At 46.4% G+C, this 16,542-nt stretch overlaps 1 protein-coding gene across 1 annotated transcript in view; it reads left to right on the top strand.

The window, feature by feature from the left end:
* Positions 1-16,542, top strand: part of LOC137352011 (period circadian protein homolog 3-like) — a 49,269-nt gene that overhangs the window by 14,535 nt on the left and 18,192 nt on the right. Inside the window, 12 exon segments of the mRNA XM_068016989.1 lie at positions 3,698-3,816; positions 4,666-4,867; positions 5,198-5,346; positions 6,567-6,679; positions 8,246-8,366; positions 8,960-8,984; positions 9,229-9,307; positions 9,988-10,094; positions 11,029-11,185; positions 11,726-11,831; positions 13,775-13,894; positions 16,018-16,126. Of these exon segments, the coding sequence (XP_067873090.1) occupies positions 3,748-3,816; positions 4,666-4,867; positions 5,198-5,346; positions 6,567-6,679; positions 8,246-8,366; positions 8,960-8,984; positions 9,229-9,307; positions 9,988-10,094; positions 11,029-11,185; positions 11,726-11,831; positions 13,775-13,894; positions 16,018-16,126 (1,357 nt within the window). The 5' untranslated portion in view covers positions 3,698-3,747.

Raw genomic sequence — 16,542 nt, 5'->3', positions numbered from 1 at the left:
TACAGCACTGAAACAGGCCCTTCGGCCCATCAGGGTCTGTACCAATCATCAACCACCCATTTATACTAATCCTACATTAATCCCATAATCCCTACCACATCCCCACCTTCCCTCAATTCTCCGACCACCTACCTACACTAGGGGCAATTTACAATGGCCAATTTACCTAACAACCTACATGTCTTTGGCTGTGGGAGGAAACAGGAGCACCCGGCGGAAACCCACGCGGTCACGGAGAATTCCACACACGCAGTACCCGGAACTGAACCCGGGTCGCTGGAGCTGTGAGGCTTCGGTGCTAACCACTGTGCTGCCTATGGCTTGGCTCCACTGTTTGTAATGTTAACTTTTTTTAAATGCTGAATTTTTTTTTTTACGTTTCAGTCCAAAAAGAATTATTTCAGTTTTCTTTTAAGGTTCCAATCAATTCCCAGCTTCTAACCCTAGCCCATGTGCAACAATATAAATGAAATGAATCAGGAAAGTCAATACACTGATGGATATTCAGTACTGTCTGTCATAACACTGTCATTTCCAATTCAATCATTTAGCTTATATACATGTCAAAAATCACAGGTTTCTAGGAATCAAACCTACCTAGGGTGAGAATGACTGTGTCCCTTCCCAATAGCAGCTTCAACACCCCACACCTCCCCTTTTTCTATGTTTTAATGCACAACCTGTTCCATTACTACTCTCTTTCTCTCCCTTAAGAGTGCAAACAGCTGCTGTCTCGTATGGCTTAGCTCCACTGTTTGTTTCTAGTTTTAATACAAATTGTATGCAATGTCAGCTTTCCAATATCTCAATTTCCATGACACTGGGACATTCCCCTGTACAGTGTGTCTGCAAAGTGGACAAACTCCGTTCTCTAGCCACCAACTCCGTTATTATTATAGGGTTGTAATAGTAGGTGATTTTCACTTCCCTAATATTGACTGGGACTGCCTTAGTGCTAAGGGATCAGATGGGGAAGAATTTGTTAAGAGTGTCCAGGATAGTTTTCTGAAGCAGTATGTGGATGGCCCTACTAGAGAAGGGGCTACACTCGACCTCCTCTTAGGAAATGAGGATGGGCAGATGGTTGATGTGTCAGTGGGGGAGCACTTTGGGACCAGTGACCATAACTCTATTAGCTTCAAGATAGTTATGCAAAAGGATAGGACTGGTCATCAGGTTGAAGTCCTAAATTGGGGGAAGGCTCATTTCGATGGCATCAGACAGGAACTCTCAAAAGTTGAATGGGAGAGGCTGTTTACAGGTAAAGGGACGTCTGGCAAGTGGGAGGCTTTTAAAAGTGAGATAGGAAGCGTTCAGGTCTGGCATGTTCCGGTTCGATGGAAGGGCAAGGCTGGCAAGTTTAGGGAACCTTGGTTGACGAGGGATATTGAGGGTCTGGTCAGGACAAAGAAGGAGGCATATGTCAGGTATAGGCAGCTGGGATCGAGCGAGTCCCTCGAGGAGTATAGGGGATGCAGTACTACACTTAAGAAGGAAATTAGGAGGGCAAAAAGGGGCCATGAGATTTCCCTGGCGGATAAGATAAAGGAGAATCCTAAAAGATTCTATAAGTATATTAAGAGTAAAAGGGTAGCTAGGGAGAGAGTAGGTCCCTTTAAGGATCAGTGTGGCAATCTATGTGTGGAGCCACGGGAAATGAGCGAGGTCTTCAATGAATATTTCTCGTCCGTATTTACCGTGGAGAAGGTCATGGAAGCTAGTGAGTTCAAGGGAGGGAACACTGATATCCTGGAGCATATCAACATTACAAAGGAGGTTTTGAAACGCATTAAGGTGGATAAATCCCCAGGGCCCGACAGGTGTATCCTAGGATGCTATGGGAAGCAAGGGAGGAGATTGCTGGGGCCCTGGCAGAGATTTTTGTATCATCGTTAGCCACGGGTGAGGTACCGGAAGACTGGAGGATAGCTAATGCTGTGCCTTTATTTAAGAAGGGCAGCAGGGATAAGCCAGGGAACTACAGGCCATTGAGCCTTACATCAGTGGTGGGAAAGTTATTGGAAGGGATTCTGAGAGACAGGATTTATATGCATCTGGAAAGGCATGGTCTGATTAGGGATAATCAGCATGGCTTTGTGTGTGGGAAATTATGTCTCACGAATTTGATTGAGTTTTTCGAGGAGGTGACCAAGAGGATTGACGTGGGCAGGGCGATAGACGTTGTCTACATGGACTTTAGCAAGGCCTTTGACAAGGTCCCGCATGGTAGGCTGGTCCAGAAGGTTCGAACACATGGGAACCAGGGTGAGCTAGCAAATTGGATACAAAATTGGCTTGGTGATAGGAGGCACAGGGTGGTAGTGGAGGGTTGTTTTTCATATTGGAGGCCGGTGACCAGTGGTGTGTCGCAGGGATCAGTGCTGGGCCCTCTGTTGTTTGTCACATATATTAATGACTTGGATGTGAATGTAAGGGGCATGATTAGTAAGTTTGCAGATGACACCAAAATTGGTGGTATAGTGGACAGTGAAGAAGGTTGTCTCAGGTTGCAACAGGATATAGATCAACTGGGAAAGTGGGCAAGGGATTGGCAAATGGAATTTAATGCAGACAAGTGTGAAGTGATGCATTTTGGGAAGTTAAACCAGGGCAGGACATATACAGTGAATGGCAGGGCCCTGGGGAGTGTTGTTGAGCAGAGAGACCTTGGGGTGCAAGTACATAGTTCCCTGAAATTGGCAAAACAGGTAAACAGGGTGGTGAAGAAGGCATATGGCATGCTTGCTTTCATTGGCCGAGGTATTGAATACAAGAGTTGGGACGTCATGTTACAGTTGTACATAACGTTGGTTAGGCCGCATTTGGAGTACTATGTGCAGTTCTGGTCGCCGCACTACAGGAAAGATGTGATTAAGCTAGAGAGGGTGCAGAAAAGATTCACAAGGATGTTGCCTGGTTTGGAGGGCATGAGTTATAAAGAGAAATTGGATAGGCTGAGTCTGTTTTCCCTGGAGCGAAGGAGGCTGAGAGGGGACATGATAGAGGTATATATAATTATGAGAGGCATAGATAGGGTAGATAGCCAGAGTCTGTTTCCCATGGTAGGGTGACTGAAACTAGAGGGCATAGATTTAAGGTGAGAGGGAGGAGGTTTAAAGGGGATCAAAGGGGTAAATTTTTCACACAAAGAATAGTGGGTATCTGGAATGAGCTGCCTGAGGAGGTGGTGGAGGTAGGAACAGTAGCGACATTTAAGAGGCATCTGGACAGGTACTTGAATGAGCAAGGCATAGAGGGATATGGAATTAATGCAGGCAGGTGGGATTAGTATAGATAGGCGTTATGGTCGGTATGGACGCGGTGGGCCGAAGGGCCTGTTTCTATGCTGTATGACTCTATGTCTCTACAAGCAAAACTGTAAAAAAAATTTACATCAGAATGTGTCAATTACAAGTATATAATTTTCAAGATGTAGCAGGTGTTAAAGCAATGTATAGCCAGTATCCTTTACTGTCCATTAGCTAAAATATAAAGATGCACTAAGTCAGTTATAGCAAATAGTCCCACAATGCAGATTATATTTGACATGGACTTATAACGGTCAATTCCTGAGAAGCGATTGTTGGGAATTATATAAAGGGGTTGTGGGAACAGTGGCTGAGAAGATGTTTCAGACATTTCAGGGTTAAAAGTTTCTGGTTTGATTTTGTCTGCCCATCCTTTTCAATTTCCGCAGCAAATTGGGAATTCTACGAGCCATATGTGCGTGATGGACAGGACTCCAAGATGGATCTGTCCATTTACACTGCAGAGGACTTAGAGACAGTTACATCGGAAATCTCGCCCAAAAACCCCGTGAGTTTCTGCAACTTTCGAGTCTGTTTGTCAGTTTCCAGGGAGGTATTAAACCTGATAGAATTTAAAAGGTTTCAGATCTGAATGAAGACTGACTGTATGTACTGACACCAACACTCGAAAGTGGGTGGTCTCTGAGAGGGCACTCCTTAGAATCATAGAATGATACTGCACAGAAAGAAGCCATCCTGTCTATGCTGGCTGATGTTGCTAACTTGTAAAATGACTACATAATTTATTAAAAATCTTAATATTTGTGTGCACGTCCTCTGCTACAAAAGGTTACTTCTGCAGCCATGTTTTTTGTATCAATTTTTCTCATTATAAATCCAATTATAAATTCCACATTTTTAATGGTAACTTTTTATGTAAACTTGTCACACTGTAATATTGCATCCTTACCAGTGGTGGTGCTATAGTACCTGAGTTTTGTGTCTCCCTGTTCCTCAGCCTTGTACGGCAGGGAACCAAACACATTCCAACCAAGCTGCTCTGCGTTTTGCTGTTTAAACTACAATACGTTAATTTGATATTTATAGAAATAAGGGTAGAACGACAAAGACATTATGTGCTGGTCTAAATCTTCCATATGGGGAATGAGTTATGTGCCTTGGTCCAATTATCCCTTTCCAGCTAACCCTGCTTCCCTTGAAGATTGCGTTTGTTTCCCCAGTGGGAAGCAGATGTAGCCAAGTCCTTTATTTTCCCATGCCTCGACATTAAATTATTGACTGCAATTTCAAAAGTACTTCTTAGACCGTGTAGTGCTTTGGGACATCCTGAGGTCCTGAAAGATGCTGTGTAAATGTTAAGTTCTTCCTTTCTGAGCTCCTCATTATTTCTTGACAGAACACGTTTGTTGTGGTTTATTCACTCATGGATGGTGAGATTTGCCACATCTCCGAGCAGGTGAACTGCACCCTGAACATTAGGAAGAAGTCGCTGCGATCCTCAAAGCTGGCGGACCTGCTGTTTCCAGCGGATGTCAGCATATTCTACGAGCACACTGTACAGACGTGCCTTCCTCCCTGGATTGTGGACAGGAATGGAGGTGATGGCACTGCCCACCTGCAATAGTTACCTTGGATCAATGGCAGAAAAGATCCATCAGCTGTAGCTCAGTGGGTTGGACTCTTGCCTCTGAGTCAGAAGATTGTGGGTTCTCTCCAGACACATGAGCCCTTTATCTAGGCTGACACTCCAGTGTAGTACTGAGGCAGTGCTGCACTGCTGGAGGTGGCATCTTTCGGTGAGACATTAAACTGAGGCCCTGTCTGCTTTCTTGTAATAGATTCCACAGTGCTGTTTTGAAGAAGAGCAGAGCTATTCTCCCCCATGCCCTGGCCAATGTATTTCCCTCAATCAACATGACTATAAATAGAATATCCTTATGATATCACGTTTCTGTTTGTGGGGCCTTGTTGTGCACAGATTGCCTGCTGTGTTTCTCAACTTTCCAACAAGGACCACACTTCACAATGTTACTTCATTGACTTTAAAATGCTTTGGGACATCCTGAGGTTGCGAAAGGTGCTATATAAATGCAAATCTTAATTCTTTCAGAATGATTTTTACCATAAACCTGAAGGGAAAATGCATTTGAATATAATTGATCGAACCAGGATGAGTCCGTTCAGCACCTCCCCAGTAATAATTTTACAGAAAAAAGAAAGAGCTTGCATATTGCAGAAACTAGAGACACATTGTCAAAGCTTTTCATCTTGCACTCATCAGGACAATCCGCAAGAATACTAATGTAAGGAAAAACAACAATTTTATATTGAAACATTGTGCCTGTTTCAGCTAAACAAAATAGGTGACAGCCATTTGCTGGTTCAGTCTTCAGGGCAATGCCTTGACCAATCAGAGTCAAGCTGCCTGGGTTAAATTTCAAACAAAGCTTGGCAGTTAACTGTCAGTCACTTGGTGCATTCTCCATTGCAACACTTATACCAATCAGAGTTCACTTGCCCACCAATCAGCACTCTCTTCTCATACAGTATAAAGTCATTGGTTATTCTTGCGGATTGTCCTGATGAGTGCAAGATGGAAAGCTTCGACAACATGTCTCTACTTTATGCAATACTCAAGTTCTGTACAGCCAAACGACTATTTAAAGAGCTTGCATTTCAATAGCTCCTTTCACATTCTCAAGATGTCTCCAGGTACAGCCAATAAAATACTTCTGTTATGTCGGCAGCTAATCTGCACTCTAAAAGATCCTACAAGGAGTAAATGAGAGAAATGATCAGATCATCTGTTTTGATAGTTCCGATTAACAGATGAATGTTATGAAGTACACCCGGGAGAACTCCTTTGCCTTTCTTTTAGATCCACCAATACAGGCAGGCAGGGTCTCAGTTTAATGTCTCATCTGAAAGATGGCACCTCAGACAATGTAGCACTCCCTCACTAACACTCCAAAGTATCAGCCTGGATTAACTCAGCTCCAATCCTAGATGGGCACGTGAACCCACCACATGCTAACTCAGAGACACCAGTGCTACCACAGAACTACTTGCTGTGGATGTTGGTGGGGCATGGGTGCTAACCCTAGTATTGTAGTGGTCAACCTGTGGAAAGGGGGTGGGGTGACCTCTATCTACTCTGCAACCCTAGCAGGGATGAGAGCGGGGGTGGGGTGGGGGTGGTGTCACCATGCTGTTCACAACATCTGTGTCATTCCATTTGACTGGAATGTCTGCGTTTTGGCTGGGGGCGCGGTAAGCGACCCTGTGGTTTTTGACTAGAGCTTGGTTGGTGAAGTAAAGAAGATGTTTGGGTTTTTTAGGTTCACCAGGAGTCAGTTGAAAGCGACGGGTGTCGCTGGAACAGGAGCATTTACTGTTTGTACGGTGACGCTGTAACAGCTCGTGGCCTGTTACAACAAACACAACTAAAGCGACTCATCCCATTGCCTCCAAATACCTGGGATTAATGCCACAATATTTCTAAAGAAAGCAAAGCTGTATTTCCATGTAAGAGTTGATGGGAATGGGGTTATTGTGAATCAAGTACTGGTTTAATGGGCTGAAGACACTTTACTCAATTCCCCATTGGTGTCACGTCCTGATTTAACTTTTGTCTCCATATGATTGACAATATGTGGGGCTTTTTTTTATGTCCCTTTATTCAGGATCTACATCGTTCTAATACTCACAAGTGAAGTCCTTCTTTTGCCGAGTCAGGTAGGATAATTGAAACCACACGAGTTTGAAATGAACCTGCCTTGAATTGGATTAAGGGAAATGGATAAATACTTCAAAAGGAAAGTTTTGCAGGGCTATGGGGAAGGAGCAGGGGTTGTAGGATGATTTGCATAGCTCTTTCAAAGAGCCAGCACAGGCACAATGGGATGAATGGCCTCAATTTGTGCTGAAAGCTTCCTTGAGTGAGAGGAGATTGGAAGAAACCCTTTTTCCTCACAGACTGATTCTGAAAGGAGCTTGATTGACACCTGGTTAGCAGTGGGAGTGCAGTTTCTGAGGGAACAAGTGCAGAGTGAGGGGATCAAACACAAAGATCCCTATGAGGGAAGAGGGGGAATGTGAGGACCCAGCATAACACTCTCTCTGACAGATCCTCGCCAGTTACCTGACTCTATACAACCTAAACTCTTCTATCATCTCCCAAATCCGCGACCTCCACTACCCAGAAGAGCCAGGGTAGCTGGAGTGTGGGAACACCATCACCTCCAAGTTCCCCTCCCAAGTCTCACACTGTCCCAGTTTGAACATCAATCAGCCATTCCTTCATCGTCACTGGGTCAAAATCCTGGACCGCCCCACCTAACAGCACTGTGGGGGTACCTTCACCACACAGTCTGCATTGATTCAAAAAGAAGACACACCTTCTTAAGGGGCAGCTAGGGATGGACAATAAATAACAGTTGTGCCAATGATGTCCACATCCTGAGAATGAATAAAAGCATTCCTGCTTATTCCCCACCTGCTTTCTCCTGCACTATCTGAGGCCTTTTCTTCAGTCATTATGTCGGTGTACAAAATTCTTCCCCTCAATAATTTTTCCTCTCTACCTTCCCACTCCACCTCCACAAGCTTCCTAAGACTCTCCCTCCCTGGCCATGACCTTTGTTTCCTCCTTTGCTATTTGCTCCCTTTCTCACTTCATTGAGTTTTGAGAGACCTGCCTTTATGCTGGGATTGCAATAGAAAAGCAAGTTGTCATTTTTCCCATCTGTGATGGTAATATCGACCTGGGCGGAAAGTACAGATGTGGGGTTGGATAAATATTCCGTAGTTTTGCTTTATTCCAGTTAGGCATCAGGGGTTATTTGTCCAGGACAACCCCTCAGGAAATGAAACTTGTGGGGTGGGTAATCTGTGGGGAGAGCAGGACCGATGGGCTGAATGGCTGTTTTGTTTCCTCGTCTATGTGCTTTCTAATATTGCTCACTGCTCTTGTAAAGATGCCTCTTGCTCGGTTATTTTTCCAGAGTGGGGATGGACCGAGAGAACAACGAGTGTTACCACCCATTCCGTCTGACTCCCTACTTGGTGCGAGTGCGCAGCCCTGACGCTGCGCAGCCCGTACCCTGACGCTGCGCAGCCCGTACCCTGACGCTGCGCAGCCCGTACCCTGACGCTGCGCAGCCCGTACCCTGACGCTGCGCAGGCCGTACCCTGACGCTGCGCAGGCCGTACCCTGACGCTGCGCAGGCCGTACCCTGACGCTGCGCAGGCCGTACCCTGACGCTGCGCAGGCCGTACCCTGACGCTGCGCAGGCCGTACCCTGACGCTGCGCAGGCCGTACCCTGACGCTGCGCAGGCCGTACCCTGACGCTGCGCAGGCCGTACCCTGACGCTGCGCAGGCCGTACCCTGACGCTGCGCAGGCCGTACCCTGACGCTGCGCAGGCCGTACCCTGACGCTGCGCAGGCCGTACCCTGACGCTGCGCAGGCCGTACCCTGACGCTGCGCAGGCCGTACCCTGACACTATGCAGGCTGTACCCTGACACTATGCAGGCTGTACCCTGCTGTCTGTACCCTGCTGTCTGATTCACACTGAAAGAATCCATTCGGGTTACAGAGGTAGGTTAATGGTAGGCAGAGGGTTATCTGTAGCAGTGGCGGAGATACTGCTGGGGTTGATTGTGCACAGTTCTGGTTTCCGTATTATAGAAAGGAAATAGAGGCACTGGAGACCGTGCAAATAAAGGCTTGCAGGGATGACACCAGAACTGAGATTATCAGGAAAGAATGAAAACATGGGGGCTGTGGGGAGAGTCAGTGAGGGCAGGGTGGGGGTGGGGAGGCAGGGATAATGCAAGTTAGGCAAGTAATCAGGAAACACCAGATTCTTAGTCTTCTGCTAATGGGAAACCGGGAATTGTGTTACTTACTGCATCCTTCTTTCAGAATTTTATTTGATCTGTGATTTGTTCTCTAAGCACCGAGGATCCCAGCGGAGAAGAGGATTTTCACAACCACCCACTCCCCTGGCTGTGTCTTGTTGGATGTCGATGATTGGTTTGTATTATACCAGGCTGTGCTGTCACTCCGTTTATTTGGCTTGTTGGAAGTTACTGTGTGTCCACTGTTACCAACAACTGTGCAATTCCATTTCAACAGAGGCCAGGCTTAGCTCCCTGTGTGCTCTAGGAGATTGACTAGTATATTTTACTGTGCGTGTGTTTGTGTGCATGTGAGAGTGCGTGTGTGTACACAGTGTACATGCGAGAGTGTGTGTGTGCATTAGTGTACATGCGAGAGTGTGTGTGTGTGCATTAGTGTACATGCGAGAGTGTGTGTGTGTGCATTAGTGTACATGTGAGAGTGCGTGTGTGTGCATTAATGTACATGTAAGGGTGTGTGTGTGCATTAGTGTACATGCGAGAGTCCATATGTTTGTGTAAATGTGAGAATGCATGGGTGTGCATTAGTGTACATGCGTGGGTGTGTGTCTGTGCATTAGTGTACATGCGAGAGTGCATGTGTCTGCATATGCAAGAGTGCGTGTCTGCATTAGTGTACATGCGAGAGTGCGTGTGTGTGCATTAGTGTACATGCGAGAGTGCGTGTGTTTGTGTACATGCGAGAGTGCGTGTATGTGCATTAGTGTACATGCGAGAGTGCGTGTGTTTGTGTACATGCGAGAGTGCGTGTGTGTGGCAATCTTTCTATAACCACGCTGCTTATTTTTTCCCCAGAGCTATGCCGCTTTTTGGCTGTTTGCCTCAGGACCTGATCGGAACATCAATCCTTCAGTAGTTGCACCCAGAGGACAGGCCGCTGATGCTTTCCATCCACACTAAGAGTAGGTTGTGATTGCGCATGTGGCTTGTCCTGTAAAACAGAACGGTGATCGCATTACACACAAATTGAGGCCAAGTTTTTTTTTTGAAGGACAGTTCATGTCACTTTTATTTTCTCTGCTAAAGTTGCTGCACTCTGGTACCTCACCCCAGTGGTCATACTTCATGTGTGAGCCCAATCAGGGAATGTCGGCTGGCTGTGCAACTATGCGAGGCATCACAGTGGACTCTGACCCTCTCCTAACCCAATATTTACAAACACAATTTCCAGCGGGACTCACTGGATTGTGAACAGGAACCGGTCCCCTCCTCCCGAACCATGCTGACTAGGAAGAAAGAAAGACTTGCATTTATATAGCACCGTTCACATCCTCGAGGACATCCTAAAGTGCTTTACAGCCAATTAAATTCTCATTCAAGTGGAGTCACTGCTGATTTGTGGGCAAACCCAACAGCAATTTGTGCACTGCAAGATCCCACAAAGAGCAAGTGATCGTTTTAATGATGTTTGAGGGATAAATGTTGGTCTGGACACCAGGAGAACTCCCCAGCTCTTCTTCAGACAGGGTGTACAGGGTTCTGGTTTCATGTCTCATCTGTAAGAGGACACCTCTGGCAGTGCAGCACTCCCTCAGTCGTGCATTGAAGTGTCAGCCTGGATTATCTGTTTAAGTCTCTGGAGTGAGGCTTGATGCCCCACCACAGGCTTCTGACTCTGTTGCTACCCATTATTGTGGCCACTTATTGCCTTGCTGCAGTCCAGATCTTGACACTTGCTGCACAGACTGGGAGTTCTGTACCACTCCACAGGTACAGTTAGCACTCTATATAATTCTGTTATTTCTGCACGTATTTAGCAAACCTGAGGCTTGAATATGCTCGGGTCCCCGCCGTCTGTTTTAACCCATTATTTTTCTATTTCCGTTTCCCTTGCAGTTTTTCATTTCGCTGGCCAGCCCCCATTTGAGCATGCTCCTGTCCGATTTCGCACTGGGAATGGAGAGTACGTCACTCTTGACACCAGCTGGTGGAGTTTCATCAATCCCTGGAGCAGGAAGGTATCCTTCATCATTGGGCGCCACAAAGTTGGGACGTAAGTGCATCGCGCTAACGGTACACGTACGCTTAGAGAGAGCCAAGTCACATTGGCCCCCCTCCCCCACCCCATGGCGCTCCCTATGTTTCCACTGGTTCTCATTCAGAGGTTGATGCTAAAAGCTTCAGCGGAACTTGTCAAGTTTCTTACAGCCCTTAAGGTGAAGCGGACGAGTGTCCGTCCTCTCGTCATTGAGACACTTGGAGATTGTTTTCAGCCAGAAGTGTTACAGGTGGGACATCCCATAACCTCATGGAATTCCAGGCACCTAATTGGATACGAGATATCTACACTCCTCCAATTCTGGCCTCCTTGAGGGTCCCAAGTTTTAATCATTCCGCCATTGGTGGCTGTGCCTTCAGCTGCCAAGGCCCTAATCTCTGGAATTCCCTCCCTAAACCCCACTGTCTCTCTATGTATGGAGTAACTGTCCCCTTAACAGTTGGCATTGTTCAGTGGGCAGTGTGTGTGGTCTTGTGTAAATGGCCCTTTCCATTGTGATTCTCCTGACTTGCTGACCAGTTGCTCTGTGTTCAGGGCTCCGTTGAATGACGACGTGTTTGCTGCTAACAAACTGTGGACACCTCTCATCAGCAAGGAGATTGAAGAGCTGCAAGAACAGATCCACCAACTGCTGCTACAGGTCAGTCCCAGGAACCACTTCAAATCAATGGGCAATTGGCCCTTTTCAGTTTTTATTATTTGGCTTGCAAGGAGTTAATACAGATTTCAGTTTGTGTTGAGAAATCCTGTGTGAGATTGGCTGTGCTATTGGGGAGTGATGGTGATTGACACAGTCATGTGGAGTTTGGTTGGTTGTCCTGTCTCCATGGCGTCACCCCCCTCCCTTTCTCTGAAACCTCCTCCAGCCGTGGAACCTTCTGAGATCGCTGCACTCCTCCAGTTCTGGCCTCGTGTTTGTCCCCTTCGCTTGCTTTGCTCCACCATTGGTGGCCGTGCCTGCAGCCTGGGCCCTACACTCTGGAATTCCTTCCATAAACCTCTGTCCCTCTCCCTTCCCCCTTTCAAAAATGCCCCTAAAAATCTCTTTGACAAAGCTTTCGATCAACTGTCTCAGATTTGATCTGATAGCGCTGCTGTGAAGCACCTTGGGACATTTCTCTACATTAAAGGTTCTATGTAAATGCAAATTGTTGTTACCTGCCTCACATTGAAAGGCACTTGAAGGATGAATCTCCATTGGGAGGGTTGGTCTTGGTTATCTCCATTGGCTGAGGTTTGTCCACTCCGGGTGAAAGTACGCTCTGTTTAGTGATTCCCCATTCAGACCAGAAGAGTCCCAGGTTCAATCTCATCTTGGCTAAGATTTCAGCCTCCTGGCCTACATTAAGGGTGGGATCTGGCTTCTCTGTGATGGCTGATATGGATGTAAAGCTGGCTGATCCACACAGTCTAGGCTCACATGAATATGGGTCATGTGCATGAAGAGTGTTGAAGTGAACTCCAGCGAAAATCGACCTACGTTGGATAGAATTTTTCAAAAAATAAAAAGTGTTTACATTTCTGACCTAGTCACAAAAAGCTTGTCCAGCAGAGATTGAGAAGTTGCCTTATTTCATTGTCCATCACTGGTTTCAGTACATAGAATCATACAGCACAGAAAGAGGCCATTGGGCCTGTGCCAGCTTTTTGAACGAACTTTCCAATTAATCCCACTCCTCTGCTCTTTCCTCATAGTCAGACAAATTCTTCCCCTTCATATATTTAACCAATTTCCTTTGGAAAGTTACTATTGAATCTGCTTCCACCGCCTTTTCAGACAGCGCGTTCCAGATCATACCTCATAAGAAGGTTCACTTGACTGATACCTGGGATGCGGAGGGGGGGGGGGGGGGCGCGGTGGGGGGGGGGAGGGCGGTGTTTATTTTATGAGGAATGGTTGGACAGTATCCATTGGAGTTTAGGAAAATGAGAGGTGATCTTATTGAAACATATAAGATCCTGAGGGGACTCGACAAGGTGGATGCTGAGAGGATGTTTCCCTTTGTGGAAGAGACTAGAACTAGGGGACGCAGTTTAAAAATAAGGGGTCTCCCATTTAAGACAAAGATGAGGAAAAATATTTTCTGAGGGTTGTGAGTCTTTGGAACTCTCTTGCCCAGAGAGCAGTGGAGGCAGGGTCATTGAATATTTTTAAGGCCGAGGTAGATAAGTTCTTGACTAACAAGGGAGTGAAAGGGTATCGGGGGTTGGCGGGAAAGTGGAGTTGAGGCTACAATCAAATCAGCCACAATCTTATTAAAGGGCGGACTGGAAGGGCCGAATGGCCTTCTCCAGCTCCTAATTCGTATATTTGTAACTTGCTGCTTTAAAAATAAATTCTTCAGATCTCCCCCCACTGGTTCTTTTGCTAATTAATTTAAATCTGTGTTCTCTGGTTGCCAAACCCACCTCCTGCCAGTGGAAATAGTTTCTTCCTGTCAAACTATATCAAAACTCATCATTTTTAACCACCTCTGTTAAATCTTCCCTTTAACCTTCTCTGCTTTAAGGAGAACAATCCTACCTTCTCTAGTCTTTGCACATAACTGTAGTCCCTCACCCCAGGTTCTCTCTCTCTTGCAGCCAGCGCACAGTAACTGCTCCAGTGGATATGGAAGCCTGAGCAGCAACGCTTCTCGTGAGCATTTCATCAGCGAGGCGTCCTCCAGTGACAGCAGTGGGAACTTCATGGAGGAGCAGCAGGTAAAGGACTGTTTAATTCTTCACTTATTCCCAGCAGATAATATAGTGCACTATTCACACAGGTCAAAGGGCTCGGACCTGCTTCTCATGGTTTGGGACCACCAAAATTTGCTGTTGGAAAGTCTTTGGGCCTGTGGAGTGAGCTGGAATTGTCATAGAGTGATGCAGCACAGAAGGAGGCCATTTGGCCCATCGTGCCTGTGCTGGTGGTGCTACTGCTCCGGGAGTGTTCCACTCCCCTGCTCTTTCCCTATGGCCCTGTAAAATTTGTTCCTTCATATTTTTCGCCTGTTCCCTTTGCAAGTTATTATTCAACCTGCTTCCACCATCCTCTCACCCCTGTGTTCCCGATTTTAATAAGTCACTTTTTTTTTTAAGTCTTTCCTGGTGTGGGCTCTGGTTCTTGTGTCCAGTGGTGGAGTGAGCGGCTGCAGTACCACTCGTCTGCCACCAGTGGGGGCCGTACGAGCATCTTAGCTCCGAGGTCCTCTGGTGGCAGACACCTGATATTGCAGCCTCACATCCTCCCAGATTTGAAGCTGATTGACGGTGGAGATTCAGTCTTCCTCTGTTGACTACATTCAATATTGCAAGCCATTCTGCAATGGGGATAAGTCAGCCGATTTTAGTGAGGGAAATACAAGAGTTAGCCTGTGTTTGTGCCAACCCTGCAGGATTACCCTGGAGCCTTGAAGAAGAATTAAAGGATTCATTGCCAGAATACTGCTGTAAACAACACAGGGAGAAAATCATGTTTTTAAAAAATTGTGCGCAGTTTTCACTTTTGTATATTAGGTCTAAGAAATATTGGAGCAGTTTTTTTTTAAAAGGAAGATCGTTTAACTAGTTGGAGATGGGAGGCCATGTGATGAAACCTCCAGGAATACATCCAACCAGAGTTGGCAACCCTGTCTGAGTGGGGTCTAAGTGGGAGAGCGGTGCATCCTTGTTACCCTCCTGATACTGGACATTGTTCAAGCGTGACTCTTTATATACGCAGTGAGTTATGATGTTCAGGAATGCACTGCCTGAAAAAGTGGTGGTAACTTTCAAAAGGAAACTGGATAAATACTTGAAGAGAAAAAAATTGCAAGGCTATGAGGAAAGAGCAGGAGAGTGAGATTAATTGGATAACGCTACCAAAGAACTAGCACAGACACGATGGGTCGAACGACTCCAAACTGCATCATTCTGTCATTGAATGAAGATCAATTGCCCAATCTGCTTTGGTGTTCATTTTAATTTATCTCAACATTTATTATCAGCTATACATGCTCTGCTGCAGGACTAAATCTAATAAGGGAATGGTAGCATAGTGGTAATGTTATAGGACTGGTAAACCAGAGGCCTGGACTAATGTTCTGGAGTCAGGAGTTCAAATCCCACCTTAGCACCCGGAGCAATTTAAACTTAATCAGTTAATAAATCAGGAATAAGAAGCTAATTTTATTAATAATCATGAAACTGCTGGATTGGCATAAAAATCCCCCTGGTTCATTAAATCTGTCTGTGTTTAAGCTCCACACAAGCCTTATCCCACCTTCCTATCGGCATATCCTTCTATTCCTGTCACCCTCATGTACTTAACTAGCTTCCCCTCAAAGGGATCTGTATTTTTCAAGGAGATTGGGAGAAGGCTCGTGTGGAACCAGCGAGATGCCTGTGAAATAGATCTCTTCCTTTCCTGAAGGTGTCAGTCAACACGGGTAGGGTTCTACGCACAACGTCATCTGTGACCTGAGACAAGTTATTTAACCATGGGCACCAACTCCCCTGTCCTTACCCAATCTCTATGTGGAAGTGAATTGGATTTATACTTGGAAAGGAAACATTTGGGAAAAGGACAAGGAGAGTGGGACCAATTGGATAGCTCTTTCAGAGAGCTAGCACAGGCCGATGGGCCAAATGGCCTCCTTTTGTGCTCTGTGATTCTGTAGTCTTTCCAGCAGGGGGCCTTGCCTAAAAGCACCTGAACTGTCGCCCAGTGTGAGGCCGGCGAATCCAACACACAACAGGGAATCGAGAAAACTGTTTCACATAAGTGTTGTTGTGGCTCCTGGACATATTTGAGGTCCGATTACAAGTCTTTGAGTTAGGAGCAGCTGTTTTCTCTTTGTCCTTAGATCAGTCTTCAGCAGAACTGCACCAATATGAACAGGGTGAAGAATGGAGAGCAGTTACCTCGTGTAGAAACCCAGAACCAATCACGGTGGAAGGAGGAGGACACTGCAGGTAAAGTGCGACGAGAGGAGGTGGGGGATGGGAAGGTGGGCGGCAGCAGTACAGTGTGACATTGGGCTGAATGGGGGACTGGGTACAGTGTGACACTGGGCTGAATGGGGGACTGGGTACAGTGTGACACTGGGCTGAATGGGGGACTGGGTACATTGTGACACTGGGCTGAATGGGGGACTGGGTACAGTGTGACACTGGGCTGAATGGGGGACTGGGTACAGTGTGACACTGGGCTGAATGGGGGACTGGGTACAGTGTGACACTGGGCTGAATGGGGGACTGGGTACAGTGTGACACTGGGCTGAATGGGGGACTGGGTACAGTGTGACACTGGGCTGAATGGGGGACTGGGTACATTGTGACACTGGGCTGAATGGGGGACTGGGTACAGTGTGACACTGGGCTGAATGGGG

The sequence above is a fragment of the Heterodontus francisci genome, chromosome 37 (assembly GCF_036365525.1).
Source record: "Heterodontus francisci isolate sHetFra1 chromosome 37, sHetFra1.hap1, whole genome shotgun sequence".
Taxonomy (NCBI): Eukaryota; Metazoa; Chordata; class Chondrichthyes; order Heterodontiformes; family Heterodontidae; genus Heterodontus; species Heterodontus francisci.
This window is presented reverse-complemented; position numbering and strand designations above follow the sequence as displayed.